Source organism: Theropithecus gelada, chromosome 7a (assembly GCF_003255815.1).
Source record: "Theropithecus gelada isolate Dixy chromosome 7a, Tgel_1.0, whole genome shotgun sequence".
Lineage (NCBI taxonomy): Eukaryota > Metazoa > Chordata > Mammalia > Primates > Cercopithecidae > Theropithecus > Theropithecus gelada.
In genome coordinates, this window is record NC_037674.1 from 44405815 (window position 1) to 44420843 (window position 15029).

Below are 15029 nucleotides of genomic sequence, written 5' to 3' on the forward strand. Positions count from 1 at the left end.
CTCTTCTGGAAAACATGGAACCTTGTACATGAGCCTCATAAATGTTTTCAGCTTTTGGTCCAATGACTCTACTACTTCTAAGAGTTTGTACTAAGAAATCCACAAAAAGTATGAATAAGTAGTAATATAACAATATCCACTCTAGGGGTAAGTTGGACATAACGAAAACATCTAACCATTTGGTTAGAATTAAGTGAATCAGAATATAGTTGATGGACTACTATGTAGCCATTTAAGATACATGCCTTTGAAAATTAAAGGTACAAGGAAATGATTCTAATACTGTTAAGTAAAGTAACAAAATAAAACACCATATGTAAACCTCTGGGTTTGTGAAATAATTTGTTTTATAAACATTCCTGAGTTTTCAACCATACATTCTTTTTACAATACGACAAACAAAACAATGAAAGATATTCAAAACAAGGTTCCAAGGTTAGCCCAACTTGATTGTTTGGGTACTTGTTTTTTTAGTAACTCTGTAACTTTTTTAAAGGAAGCTTTTAATGAAGATACACCACTGAGTCTTGCTTTAAGACCAAAAATATCCAAACTTAGTATCACATTATATATATATCTCATAAGAAAAGCTATTCTGTCAGGTAACAAAAATGAAGCTTCCCCCTCACCTAGCAGTTCATCTGGAATGCATCTTGACAAGATCAATGGCCTGTTGGACTCAAAGAAGCCATCCCCAAAAAAATTGTATAAAAAGATTTATTGAAATTTATCAATGACAAACAGACATAAAACTCAAAGTTTGGCTCTTCTGAGGGGCAGGAGAAAAACTGGTGCAGATGTTCTTTTATACAGATGAAACATGGGTTCAGAAATTACACGTCACTTCTAAAGCAACCAGAAGAGGGACACGAAAGCAAACCTGTACATTCACTAGGAATTTGCAGTCATTTCAGATTTCCACTAGGTAAGAAAATACAATTTTGCGTTAGTTTTTCCGTGCTCGGGTGTATGAAAAAAAAAACCCAGCTGACATGCAGCAACGTCTCCAGCGCTTAGGACTGTAAAAACGTTCTAAGCACAGAAGTACATGTGGAAGAATTCTCTCATCATTTTTGTAAAACAAAGCGTTCTAATATTTTACAGAACAAGATAGGACAGTATTTTTTTTTTTTCTTTTAAAGAAGTTGAAGTTTGAGGGTGTGTTTCTTCTCTTTTAATTTTAATTACCAAATCCATTTTCCTTATAACTTACAAGCCTGCCGTTTTCAGCTCTCTGGCTCATAAGCTCTCAAGAGTAACATCAGAGTCCTCTTTGTAGAGCGAAGCCCACCACCATCTGTGAAGGGGGAAAAGGGATGAGAGATGGGGAATGTCCCCAGACCAGTGCCAAAATACGCCTTTAGGTTGCTATTTACAAACCAGGGCGTTGGATGCCTCTAGCAGGCCCGAGAAAAGCAGGTATCACGTGAACCAAAGCAAAAAAACATGGCTGGTGCTCAGCCCCTCCTGGGCATTGAGAAACCAAACTGAGACCAGCCACAGCCTTCCACCCAACCCAAGAGACTTGGGAAATACCAGGAAACGTAAGAGAACTCCAAACCATCCTCTTTGAGAGTCAGGAACAAATGCTCACTTAGTGTGTACTTAGCTATCGCATTTACAGGGACAAAAACCGGACACAAAGAAAAAGTAGGGGGAAAAAATAAAGAGTGGCAGTAAAAATAGTATTTTATTCCACCCCCACCCGCCCTCCCTCCCCCCGCAACCCCCAGTACACTTTTCCCCTCTCGTTCCCACAGCAACGTTACAATCAGAAAAAAATAAGTTTCAGGGGGCAGGATTGGAGGAGGGGGAGGGGATATGGGTAAAAACAGTCAAATCACAATAGGAATTTTTCAAAATAGGTTATTCCACTTAGTCATCATCTTCTCCCTCATCTTCAGGTTCTCGTTTTCGCTTCTGACCCCTTTCTTCTTCTGGAAGAGCAAGAAAGTGGCATTTAGATTAGTTATGAATCCCACCTCTTTAACTCAACCCACCCAATGAGAAGCCACGGGGCCCACGACTACCAAGCTGTGCCATCCTTGGAAACCAAGGCAAGACATCTGCACAGCTGGAGGGGGAACCTGAGGCCTCTGACAGGAGTGTCCTGCCCACTGCCAGGGGACTCAGAGCCTCAGCGATCTAAGGCCAAAGTAAAAGGGCCAGGCTGCTACCAGTTGAGAGTAAAAAGGCTGCCATACCACCAAGCTCTTCTTCATCTTCCTCGTCATCTACCTCTCCATCATTATAACCTTCTTCATCCTCCTAGGAGAAAAGACGGACACCAGAACATTAGAAACGCCCCGCCTTGAGATACGCTGAGGAAGCCACACAGAGCACAAAAAGGCCGGGGTCACCCCTAGCCTCTCAGAGCCCCCACCAAGACTTGCCATCTCGGGAGGAATGTAAAGCAAAGGTTCTTAGTTTATTTTGGATCAAGGACCCATTGGGGAATCTGCAGAAAGCTTTGAACTCCTTCTCCAGAAAATGTCCGCATCATTTATAATATTTGCAAGCAGTTTCAGGGGGTGATAGATTCCAGCACCCAGGTTAAGAACTCCCATCTGAAGTCCCTGTAAGGCAGGCAGCTTTCCAGTCTGCGCGTTCTCTGAGGAGAGCAAGTTCCCGAGCAGACTCCCTGCCGTGCAAAGTAGGCCATCCTTTCTTGCATCTGTCCTCAATCTAGTTTTGGCTTCAAGGGAAGACCCCAGTTTCAGCAAATCCAGATTCTGTGGGCAAGTCCAATGTCACCCGATCCAGTCCCTTCCCTAGCTTGCAAACTTGGACCCCCTGGAAGGGATGGGGAAGATAAATTCAAGACCCCCCTGAGGACATCATTGCCAACCAGCTTGAGGTTCAGCAAGGTATACGACTTTCCTTCTCAACACAGGACCGTGGCTTTCCTCTGCTCCTGAAAGTATATGCAAGCTGAACCTCTGCTTGTTAAACCCAGTTCCTGAAGTTTAAGAACTTGGTGACAGACTTCTTTTTTGTCAAGGGAAATAGTCTTTTAAAATGTCACCAAAGAGTTCCCTCATCAGTCTGTTTGCTAAGGTTCTGGGTTTTTCTGCATGTATAAGCTCTCCTTTACTGGAAGTTGGAAATATGCAGATGGTCAGTGAGATTATTTAAAAAAAAACAAAACAAAAAAACCCCACAATCTTCCCCGCCCTGCACCGCCGCCAAACCCCACATGCAGCACTTCTGTGACAGGAAGGGGAAGACAAAACAGCTATTAGCCAATACAACTTACTGCCCTGTTCTAGGGAAACCTGTTTTACTAAGACTTTATTCTTTAGAGATGAGCCTAGGAGTCTAGACCTAGGGAGAAGACAAAGCCAGCAGCACAACTAAACAGAAACCAAGTTCATCTCACCAGCTTTTTTTTTTTTTGGACTCAGTCTCGTTCTATTGCCCAGGCTGGAGTGCAGTGGTGCCATCTCGGCTCACTGCAACCTCTGCCTCCCGGGTTCAAGCGATTCTCGTGCCCCAGCCTCCTGCGTAGCTGGAATTACAGGTGTCCGTCAACATGCCTGGCTAATTTTTATATTTTTAGTAGAGAAGGAGTCTCGCCATGTTGCCTAGACTGGTCTCGAACTCCTGACCTCAAACGATCTGCTCACCTCGGCCTCCCAAAGTGTTAGGATTACAGGCATAAGCCACCGTGCCTGGCCTCCGCTTTTCTATTGTCATTGGCCTGTGTCTCTCAAGCCTGGGCCGGCTGGCTGAAACTGGAAGACACTATCTGAGTGAGTCCGTGTGGCAAGCGGATGTGTCTGCATCCTCCATTGAGGGAGACAGGAAACTGCGGGGGGAGTTGGGAGGGGACACAGGTACCTTGTCCATGCTATTGTCACTTTAAAACTCTCTAGGTCTAACTTCTGCAATTAGCAAGAGTTGATTTAGAATTCTGAGCAAGTTATAGAAAATGACTCTGCTACAGAGAGGCTCAGAACACACAAACACAAAACCCAACACAGTGCCAGGAACCTGGAGGAGGGTGTGAACGCCTACAATAAGCAGTCAGACACTTACCCCTTGTCAGACATTGTCCTTAAGCATTTTACTTACACTTCACTTTATCCTCTTAACAACCCTGTGAGAAAGCTATCATGATCCCTGTTTTACAGATGAAGAAATAGGCTCAGAAAGGTCAGGTAAATTGTCCGGGGACACACAGCTAGTGAGTGGTAGAGCTGGGACTCACCCCCTCACAGATCTTGTTAAAAAACTGGGAACCAGCCAATCTGTTTAGGAAAATGGCCAACTCCTGACGCTCTATTTCCATAGTGTCACTCTCTGATTTGGGATCCAGCAGTGTTATCCTGCTACCTATCAGTTCAAGGCAGTCTTTGGTTTTCCCCAGCACAGTTTAAGTGCTCAATGAATATCTTAATTAGCATATGAAAGCAAAAAGCAGAAAATGGGGTCATGCATTCTGTACTTCTTCACAAACAATGGCCAGGCTTACCCCAGCAGGTTCAGTCCCTGCCTCTAAAATCCTCTTCCCCTCTTCTAATCCAGCCTCCCCAGAGCTTGCTGCAAGTCTTGTCTCCCCAGAAACAGTCCAGTGAAAGGCTCTGAAATGGACTCACTTCACTACCCACGGGGGAGCAACTTTCCTAACCAGGGCTCCAGGGTTGCCAAGACTGATCACAGAGGCAGTCAGTGGGACTGCCTCAAAGGGGCAGACGGTGGCCCTGCCCAGTCCAGCCCAGCCTCCTTACCTCCTCCTCTCCACTCACGTCCTCCTCTTCACCTTCCTCCTCCTCATCCTCGTCCTCCTCGTCTTCCACTACCTGAGCATCTTCATCATACTCCTCCTCTGTGCAATGGAAATGGGGAATGGAAACAGAACTAGTGGTGAGCTGGCTCCGCCCCCACACAGCACAGGCCCCTGTAGCGTCTTCAGTGTGGGGCTCACGACCCTGCCGCACCCACCTAATCCCAAAGATTGAACACACTAACTCTCATGAAAACAATGCCGACATAATTAAACACATCCTGAAGTTGTGCCAAAGATAAGCCCCCCCTCAAAAGTGTTATGAATGTGAAAGACCCCTTCTGGAGGTCTCTCACACTGAGACCACCAGGAAATTGTCAGAGCAGAACAATAAGTTCCAGGGCCCGGGAGAGCCGCAAGGTCAATCCAAACTCCTCACATTAAAGGTGAGAGATCCGAGGCACAGAGAGAACTGACTTGTTCAAGGTCACACATTGAGTCACTGGTTGAGCTGGGCCTAGGGGACCTGGTCCTGGGACTGCCAGTTTTGGCTCCTTTCTGCCATATCACAAGATCCCCGCCAAGGCAAACACGGTCTCTGAGTATCTTGCAAAACACTCCCAATTGAACAAGGAAAACCAAAATCCCGTATCTGAATCAATCAGGCAAGTGTCTCCATTCTCAACTTTATCTGGCCACAAAGACCCATGGGAAAGCTGCACTGTGCTGGTGGCAAGGGAGAAGGGGAGGTAACAGGACGAAGAACCCCATTCTTTTCCCTCTTTCCTTCCTGTAGGCCGCGACTGCACACCACACTGCCAGGGAACCCTACAGGAGGCCTGCAGCCCTCAACTTCCCAGCACTTGTGGCTCCTGGGCACCTGAGCCAGTGCCCCTAAGTGTGGGGCTGTGGGCTGCAACCACCAGGGGGCCCCACAACCCCTCTAGCTCTGGACCTCCTCTCCACTACTGAATACCTAGACAGGAAAGGGGGGTCTACACCCTCTTCTCTCTCTATCCCCTCCCTCCCTCCCTGAGAGAGTGTCTAAGTGCAGGTCACACTATAGGATGACAGTAGAATACCACTCCCTGAAGGGCTTTGGAAAGGGACAAAAATTGAAGTGGGGATTCAGCTGGATGATTTTAAAGGAGTTATTACGCAGTTGGAGAATCTCAGGGTATTTCCATGAGCATGGGACTCATACTTTGTTCTTTTAGGGAAGACAACCAGTGAGACAGGTTAGGGACTATGGAAAATAAAGCAGACAGCCCCACTCCCCTCCCTAGCTTTGGAAGGAGGTAGCTGCCAGCCAGCCAGCCAGCCAGCCAGCCTTCAGTAGCTGGGTGGGGGCCTCCCAACACCCAGCCCACCCACCTCTGCAAAGCCAAGGAGGAGCCCCAAGGCCTCAGCTGGGCCCCTGCAGCCCTGGGCCGCCCCCTGTCACCCACCATCCTCATCCTCCTCCTCGTCATCCAGGCCCTCCACGTAGCCCTCAGCATCCGAGTCAGGGGCCTCCTTGTCGTCTCGGTCGTAGCCGTCGAGATATGTGAGCTGCGGGAGGAGCTTGAACACATTTTCTCGGTAGTCGTTCAGGTTGGTTACCTCGCAATTGAAAAGGTCTAAGCTCTTGAGGTTTTCTAACTTTTTCTGCAAGTGGAAAAATGAAACCAACAGTAAGTGATTTGTGGGAGGAAGGCGGGGGAACAGCCCTAGCAAAAAGGCAAGGATGCCATGAGATACAGTGGACAGACCACGACTTCCAGGTGATAAGGAAGCTTGGATTTGGCTCTGCTTAGCCACGGTGTTTGCCCAGACATATCACCTGCAATTTGTGGGCCTCAGTGTCTCCATCTGGAAAATACGGGGTTGGACTGGAGAATCTTTGAAGCCTTATCCAATGTTAACACTTTTGTTTTGCAATTATAGCTTCTCTTAACAGTGACTGACTTGAAATTAGCCTGGGGCTTTCTTGGTGCATGAGCCAAGAGGTTTGCTGCCTTTCCCTGAGACTAAGGAACGAGAGGGAAACCAAAAGCAACTTGAACTAACAAACTAACTTCTTCTGTATCTGATAATGATGATGATGAGGGCAGTTAACATAGCACTTCATGTACTGAGTCACTTTATCTCACAACCCCTGTAAGGTAGAAATAATTATTAGTTCATTTCACCTATGTGGAAATGGAGAGTACAGGATTTGGTAATTCATCAGGCAGCCCAACTTCAGACCTGTGCTCTTACTCTTTGAAATACTACCTCTCAGAAAAGGATAAGAGAAAAAGCGATGGAGGATTCCAATTCTGTCTGTAGTATCTGACATCATGTGCTCTGTCAAAGCTTCACACCAGACGGGTTCTAGCCAATGTTATCCCTATTTGATGGTAGAGGAAACTGAGGCCCAAGAAGTGAAGGGTCATACTGCTTGAAAGTAACTGATATGCATTTTGACTTCCTACCTCACCCACCTTCGAGGCACCAGGTACAAAAAAATCCCATCCCAGGCTGAGTCCCCATTCCAAAGGGGGCCAGGTCTAACAAGGGAGTAAAACCACTGCTCCTTGGAGTCAATGTCGGGAGCTAGGTTGCTCTCTCTCTACGACCTTGCAGTTGAGACCTGGGTTATTCTCAGCAGAAGCCAAGGGCAGGGAGGAAGTCTTGACAGTGGACTGTGTAGGCAAGCCCAGCACCCCCTACCAAAAGCAGCTTCCTGCCCCAGGGAGGTAAGGTAACACACACTGACAAGCAGGGGCAGGGAAAGCACTGAGACACGGGTGATCTGGGCAGGGGGCAGTGGAAAGTGTGAACATGGGCGTGCCTGAGTGCCTGATCCCTAATGGTGACCGAATCACAATGTTTTACAAGGATTTTGCCGGGCGCAGTGGCTCAAGCCTGTAATCCCAGCACTTTGGGAGGCCGAGGCGGGTGGATCACGAGGTCAGGAGATCGAGACTATCCTGGCTAACATAGTGAAACCCCGTCTCTACTAAAAATACAAAAAACTAGCCGGGCGTGGTGGCGGGCGCCTGTAGTCTCAGCTACTTGGGAGGCTGAGGCGGGAGAATGGCGTGAACCCGGGAGGCGGAGCTTGCAGTGAGCCAAGATCACGCCACTGCACTCCAGCCTGGGAGCACAGCGAGACTCCGTCTCAAAAAAAAAAAAAAAAAAAAAATCAAGACTTCCAGACAGATCAGAATAGTTTGGCTTTCTCCTGGAAGACCAGTGGAAGGCCTGAAAACAAGTTCTGTGGGAAGTACATTCTACTAATTGGCCCCAATGCCATTGATGGACAGGTAAAGAGATTGGAAAAGAAATGCCAGTGTCCCGTTCTGCCACATTGGCCACCAGCAAGTCCCATGAGCATCCATGGAGAGCAAGGAGTGCCTTTTGGGACAGAAACCCTGAAAACTCCAACCCAATCTGAGGGATACCCCACCTCCCCTATAAACCCAGAACGGAAATTTGGCAAATGTGGCCAATTGTCCTCCTGGTCTTTCCCCCAATTCTAAGATGCCTGAGGTGCTGCTGCTGCCCCCCATTTTTTTTTTTTTTTGGAGACGGAGTCTCGCTCTGTCACCCAGGCTGGAGTGCAATGATGCGATCTCAGCTCACAGCAACCTCCGCCTCCCAGGTTCAAGCAATTCTCCTGCCTCAGCCTCCGGAGTGGCTGGGACTACAGGCACCTGCCACCACGCCCGGCTAATTTTTGTATTTTTAGTAGAGATGGGGTGTCACCATGTTGGAAAGGCTGGTCTCAAACTCCTAACCTCAGGTGATCCACCTGCCTCGCCCTCCCAAAGTGCTGGGATTAAAGGTGTGAGCTACCACGCCTGGCCTTATGAGGTGACTCCTGTGTGTATATTCACAACAGGTGTATTTACTTCATGTGGTAGTATTTCCTATTCCAAAAGAGTTGTTTTCAGTGACACATCTTGCAGTTGATTTCCTTAAAAATCAAAGGAATACAGCAAATCAGATCCTGGTAATAAAGAAAGCATTGTTCTGAACATGACCTGCCCCTTTCTGGCTGGTAAATCGGTGAAGCTTAGGGGATGTCCATCTCTACAAGGATGAGCAGAGGAGCCAGAAACGCTGCCCAGGCCCCTGAGAGCCTGTTCACTATTGCACCAAGGACTGGTGACCAGGGGTCAGTCTTCTCCACACCACATTGAGGAAGGCCTGCCTGCATGAGGCTCTCACACCACACGGCTCTCAGTCATTCCAGGGTTCTATGTAGGACTGACTCATCTCCCACAGTTCAGGGGCCAGCGACCCAAGGAGAAAACTGGAGTCCACCTCCAGGGACAGTTTAATTCTTGGATTGCTCCTCCCTTCCCAAAAAGGGGCAACAAGCCACGCCCAGAACCTGAAGACATTACAGCTCAGGTTTCCAAAGCTGAGCAGAAACTATGAGTGGAAAAGCAGGAGCAGAAATTGAGACTAGGGTTCTACCCTACCCATACAAAAGCTGCCCATTCTGTCTGTGTGACCTTGGTCAAGGTATTTAACTTCTCTGGGCCTCAGTTTCTCTATGGACTCAGCAGAAACAACAGCTCAACTCTATCTCATAGCACATCATGAGAGTCAAAGAAATTAAGTGGGAAAAGGATAAATGCAAAAGTAGTATTCGCTGATGCCAATTCCTCCCACCTCCTACCCCTGCAGGGAGGGGAGGGTCCGAATGACTTACCAGTGGCTCTATTGTGCTGAGGTCTTTAATTTTGTTGCCACTTAAATTTAGATGCGTGAGGTTCGGACACTTTTCTGCCAATACTTCCAGGCCCCCTGAGACTCTGTTATCGCTTAGTTCAAGCTAAACAAGGCAGGGAGAGAAAAATCAGAAAAGGCTTTTAAAATGAAGGCTCCTGGCTCAGAGCTGCCTGGCTTTCCCCAGACGGGCAAGAAGGGAAAGCAGTCTCAGGGAATTGTCTGGCATGTTAGTGCAAGCACCTGGCTTTCCCTTCAATTATGCTTCCTAAACACAGGTAATAACCCTTCCCCTCCCCACCCCCGCCTCCCAGCACACACAGACTCCAAACACTCTATTTACCTTCTTAAGTTTGTTTAACTTTGGTAAGTTTGCGATTGAGGTGAGGCCTACGTTGATTGTACTTAAGAATTCCAGTTCTTCAAACTCATCTGTGAGGCCTTCGAGTTTGCCTTCATTCGACCGACTGTTGTCCAGGACAAGTTCTTTCACCTGAAAGAAGGCCCAGCTGTGTGAGTGGGGGTGAGGAATGGGGCTGAAGCAGGGGAAGGGTGTTAGAGGACTCCTTAGGGGACAGGGAAACAGTGGCAGGAAGCGGTCCGTCATTCCGTCACTTCTTCTAGCTTTCCGGATCACTGTGCTGCCAACGACCACAGGATGGAGTTGCCCACCCTGACTTTTCTGCCTTTTCAACATTGGGGTGAGAAGAAGTCTGTGGTGAGCTGAGCTGCAGAACCAGGGGGCCACTCCAGACAGGGGCCTTGGTTGGACTGCAGAAGACAAACCCAGTAAGCCCTGCTGCCTTTGCAAGGTTGATGGTCTCATTCCAACCCTGTTCTCCCATTATCCCAAAACACACACACATCAGCCACAGCGTTGTTAGGGACTTCTGGGCTTGGCCCGCCACCCCAATGCCCCCACATGCCCATTTGCTTTCACCCACTCCTGCCATCACAGCAGAGCCTGCCCCTGTAGCTGGCATTCACACAGCAGTACCCATGTGGCCTGTCCTGAGGCAGGGGCAGCAGACCAGGGGCTCCTCCAACTCTCCCACCTCTAGCCCAGCACTGTCCAATAGAACTTCCTTCAAGGATGGCAACAGTCTGTACTGTCCAAGACAGGGGCCACTAGCCACGTGTGGCCATGGAGCACTTGCAGTGCAGCCAGTGAGACTAAGGAATGGAGCTTTTAATTCTATTTAATTTCAATTAATTTAAGTATAAACAGACACAAGTAACTATTATATTGGATAGCACAGCTCTAGACTTTGCTCTTCATGGTCCAGCATAGACGTGGAAGGAGATTGGAAACCCACAAACCTAGGATGGGCCCATAATGAAATGCTGAGGTCTGTCTCAAAGTCTGTCTTTGGAGGCACTTCTGTGGCTGTCTTTTTCCCCACTCAGCTCCCTTACCCACAATTTGGGTCCTAAATCCTTTATTTCTAATGAGATAGAAAGAACGAATAAAAGGCCACCCTCTCACGGGGCTGTTAAGAGGTAGACTTAGCTGAAGGTGAAACTGCAGGTTCTAATGAAGGTAAGAAGACAGGCCGAGAAGAGTAACCAGGTCGCAGGCACGAAATGACCCTTGGAGTAAGCCAGGCAGACCCGGCGTGTGGTAGCTGGCCCAGAGTTCTCCATCCTGCCCCAGAGCAGCCAGCTTCTGGGAAACCTGGCCTCTCTGGACTGGAAGACACCTTAAAGGTGATCCCTGCCTGCACCTGGTATCTGAAAGAGTCCCTTCAGCCCAAGACGCAGCAGCCCAAGCTCCCAGTAGGTGCCAGGAAACACTTACCAATGTCAACTGGATTTGTTGCCTCCCTCCCTGGAACTTCCATCCACAGGCCCTGATTTCTCACCAATGGGTCACATGGTACAAGCCTGTCCTTCTCAACAGCAGTACGGCATTGTTCAAAGGGTTGCTCCTGCCCCTCAGGGCCTTTTCTTCTCTTGGATAAGCAGCCAGGCTTTCTAACCTGTCCCTGTCCAGGGCCGCTCCTGCTCCTTTGAGCAGGCCAACATGCCTACCTTCTTCCTTCTGGGCCCAGAGTGACCAGGTACCCCTGTTACTCAGGCATCTCTGGGCCAAACAGAGATATGGGTGGAAAGGAGATGGAAACAGAGTCCACGTGAGGCCTGCTATGCCCCTCCTCAGCCCCCTCTTGCCAGTGGGCAGAGCAGGGGAGCACTGGGGTACATCTGGATCTCAGAGTCCTGCAGGGCCCTGCAGCTGCCCTGCCTTCATTCTTCACTGGTGGGTGGAGGCATGCCGCTCCGCCAGGGACAGAAGCAATTTGTGGCTTTCATCTAGCACAGCCCACAGAGCGGGAGAGCCAGGGAGCGCAGCCCTCTTCTGGAGCTAAGGCGTTCTCAGCCTAGGAAATGGTCACCAAGGCCCACCTTCCTGTTTGGGTCTGGGAGGGGGAGGTTCAGTCCTTTCCCACCCCCTCAGTCCCTGAGATCCAGATGTCCAGGTCAAGCCACCTTCTCAAGGTCATGGCAAGAGTGCCTGGGAATAAATCCTCTAAGGCCTTCTGCCCTAGGACAGGAAAGCAGTATAGAGCCAGGAAGCCAGGCCTTAGGGGACCAGTGCAGATGGAGGGAGAGTAACTGTATTGGGGGAGGGGAGACATCTCCTTCGTTTGCAGTAAACACTGGAGTCACATGGCCCACAGTCTTCTTTAGTAATTGGTTTTCTTGGAAGGCCTGGGAATTCTTGAAGCTCCACCAAAGCAAGGCAAATATGAGAAGAGATTCCAGTCTACCCTCAAAGACTGCAGACATGCGGTTTTTCTAGACAGGTCAATGGCTTCTCCTCTTACTGCTGTTTGCCAAGGAGAGGAGGGCCTCAGAGTGCGGTGCTGGGGAGCCCAGGGAATTCATCTAGGAAGTTGGCCTCCTTCCTGGAGAGGAACAGTGCTGCCTGTCACCCCTGCCCAGGAATGCTACAGATAGACATAGGTTTCGGAGTCCTGACGAGGCCAGTCCCCAGCTCCTACCACCACACCAAAACTGGTGGCTGCTCCTCTCGAGGACAATATGCAAGCAACCACTATTAATGCTTTTATTAAAAATAATCATCGTACCTTTCTCGAACACTCACTAGGCACACTCTAGGTGCTTCATATACAGTCTCGTTTAATCTCCATAACCATTCCTTGGGGTGTGTTCTCTCTGTTTTAAAGGCACATCTGAACTGCTTATCCTAAAATCCCAAAAGAAGGTCACAGGAGGGTGGGTGTCTACTGCACTCAGGTGGCTGGTGTTAGCCACAAGATGCGGAGGGGCCCCTGGTGGCTTCTTGGGACAGGAAGCTTAGGCGCAAGCTCTCTCCAGACCCCCAAGTCAATTCTACAAGTTCTTGACTGTGCTGGGGCTCAGAATACAATACCCCAATGTAAGGGCTTTGGCGTGCTGGGTACTTTGAACTAAAGAAGACTGGAAGGCCTCAGAAGCAAGCTCTGTGAATTTCTCTCACCCTCTCTCCCCAGAAGTCATAGAATCCAGAACTTCTCTTCCCCAAGGCAGGCCACAGAAACTAGAATTCCTGTCTCCCAAAGCAAAACTGAGGAAGGCTACTGTCTCCTCTCCCTTCTCCCTTGAAGACCCTCATTCCAGAGAGGTCCTGCCCCATATCCAGGAGGAAGGAATGCTACACTGGAGGCCACAAAGAATCTGAAAGACAGGCCTTTCTGGGTTCCCTCTCGGCCTACACCCCTTTGTCCAGTCACATTTCTTCATGGCTGTCTTTTCTTCATCAAACCTAAGTATAAAAATAGGCAGTTTCCCTGGGTCTTTGGGTCGTCTTCTCTGAAGGTTCTCATGTCACAACTTTAATTAAATAAATTTGTTATGCTTTTCTTTTGTTAGCCTTTCTTTTGTTAAGTGTTGGCCGTGACTGTTATGATGGGTGAGGAAAGGGAATACACCTTTCCGCCCCTACGGCTGTAACTGTTGTTCCTTTTCAGCTCCTCTTCTAACTGTTCTACCAACCAGGTGGGCACCACCTCCAGAGGTCTCTGCTCTGGTTACACATCCTTAGCAACCAAAGCACAGAACCCAACCCTGCCCTGGCTCAGATGACGCTGCAGGAGTGGGCAAGGATACGGAGAGGGACCTGGGACCCTGCTCTTCCCAAACAGCAAGAGGTTGCTTCCACTCTCTTGGGAAATCCCCATCTTTTTAAAGGTGAGGTCTTCAGAATCCCCACTGTTTCTGCATTTCCTCCCTGATTGGTTTCAGCACTGTGCAGGGTGGGATCACAGAGGGGAGGGAGGGGACAGGGCTTAGACCTGAGGTTGCTGATACCACCAAAAAGCCCAAACCACATGGGGGAAAGACCCACTGCTTCGTTGTGAGGTGAAAAGGGGTCCCAATGGGAGCAGCAGGTGAGCTGTGAAGTATCTGAAATGCATCAAACAGGACAAAAAAACGCCAGCCCAACAGCTGCCTGTGAACCCATCCCCTTCCCTGCCTGCCTCCACGAGGGCCACACTTTCCTAGTGCTCCAGTTTCAAACACTAGACCCACCCCTGAACTCCTGCTACAATACCAACCCACTTCCTCTGTACTTGGCTCTAGCCCTTCCATGCGAAGAGAACGTCCCTTTTCCATCCAGGGTGTGTTCTACTTTAAAAAGAAAAAAAAAAAATCAAGGCCCACTTCCCCTGCCAAGTCCTGGATGTAAGCGAAGTGCAAAGTTAAAATTAAACTGAAAATTTGTACTTTCGTAGACTTTTCCCCAATTCCACTGGCCATTTAAAAATATCCGAATGTGGTTACTCTATCTAGTTGAACTGAAATTACTCTGCTTGTATCAGGAGCTTTTCCAACACCCCAAAGAGAAACCTACACAGGACCCAATGCTTCATTCCTCAAGTGAACACCTAAAAGGGGCCCTCATACTCATAAGAGAGGTCAGTGAGGAGGCAGTGAAGGTTCCCAAGATGTCAGATTGCTGGGGGTCCTGTACTTCCTGAAAAACTTGTCCCCAAAGCAAAGACCTGTCAGTCATTTTTCACCAATGGAACCTGAAAATTCCATGATAAACACAAATACGTGATTACTCCAAGGAACAACTTGTTGTTTAAAACTGAAATCTTGTCTTTACAAATCTCTCAAATTTGGCCTTTCCTCTCTGTTCCCAACATTGCACTGTCACCTCAAGTCACTTCAAGCCTGCTTTTGCCTCCAAACCAGGTCTCTATGACTATGAGGATGGAAGTGGTCAAGAGGCAGCCTGGATTACTGGGAACAGGCCTCGACCTAGAGGGCAAGGACCCAACTGGCTCAATGATCTCAGCTCTTTCCCCCAGGCCTCAGGCTTCTGCCTCTGTAGAAAGGGGATGATGAGATCTGTTTAACCTATAAAGGGTAAACTCCAGCCTGAAAAACGTTCCTGGTTTCTCACTGCCTTGGGATAAATTCAAGTTTTCCTACACATGACCTCCAAGGTTCTCCACTCTTGCAGCTCCCTCCCCTTCATCCAGCCTCAGCACCCCCCATCTCTCACTCTTACCCTACAAATCCAGTTCCCCTCCCCAGGAAGCCTTGTCCAGCCCAGCTCTGTGCATCCTGGGGCACCAAGGGCAGCTGC

General features: G+C 48.8%; 1 protein-coding gene across 3 annotated transcripts in view; it reads right to left on the minus strand.

Moving 5' to 3' along the window:
• Nucleotides 1–334: 334 nt before the first annotated feature.
• ANP32A (acidic nuclear phosphoprotein 32 family member A) overlaps nt 335–15029 on the minus strand; it is a 41094-nt gene continuing 26399 nt past the window's right edge. The window contains exons 2-7 of one of the 3 annotated variants that reach the window (XM_025389709.1): nt 9774–9923; nt 9414–9536; nt 6175–6373; nt 4731–4828; nt 2205–2268; nt 335–1937 (exon numbers count right to left, since the gene is read on the minus strand). In XM_025389709.1, coding sequence (XP_025245494.1) covers nt 1876–1937; nt 2205–2268; nt 4731–4828; nt 6175–6373; nt 9414–9536; nt 9774–9923 — 696 coding nt within the window. In that variant the 3' untranslated portion in view covers nt 335–1875. Of the gene's footprint in view, nt 1938–2204; nt 2269–4730; nt 4829–6170; nt 6374–9413; nt 9537–9773; nt 9924–15029 lie in introns of those variants that run through there. The other 2 variants (XM_025389710.1, XM_025389711.1) reach the window with 2 other exon arrangements.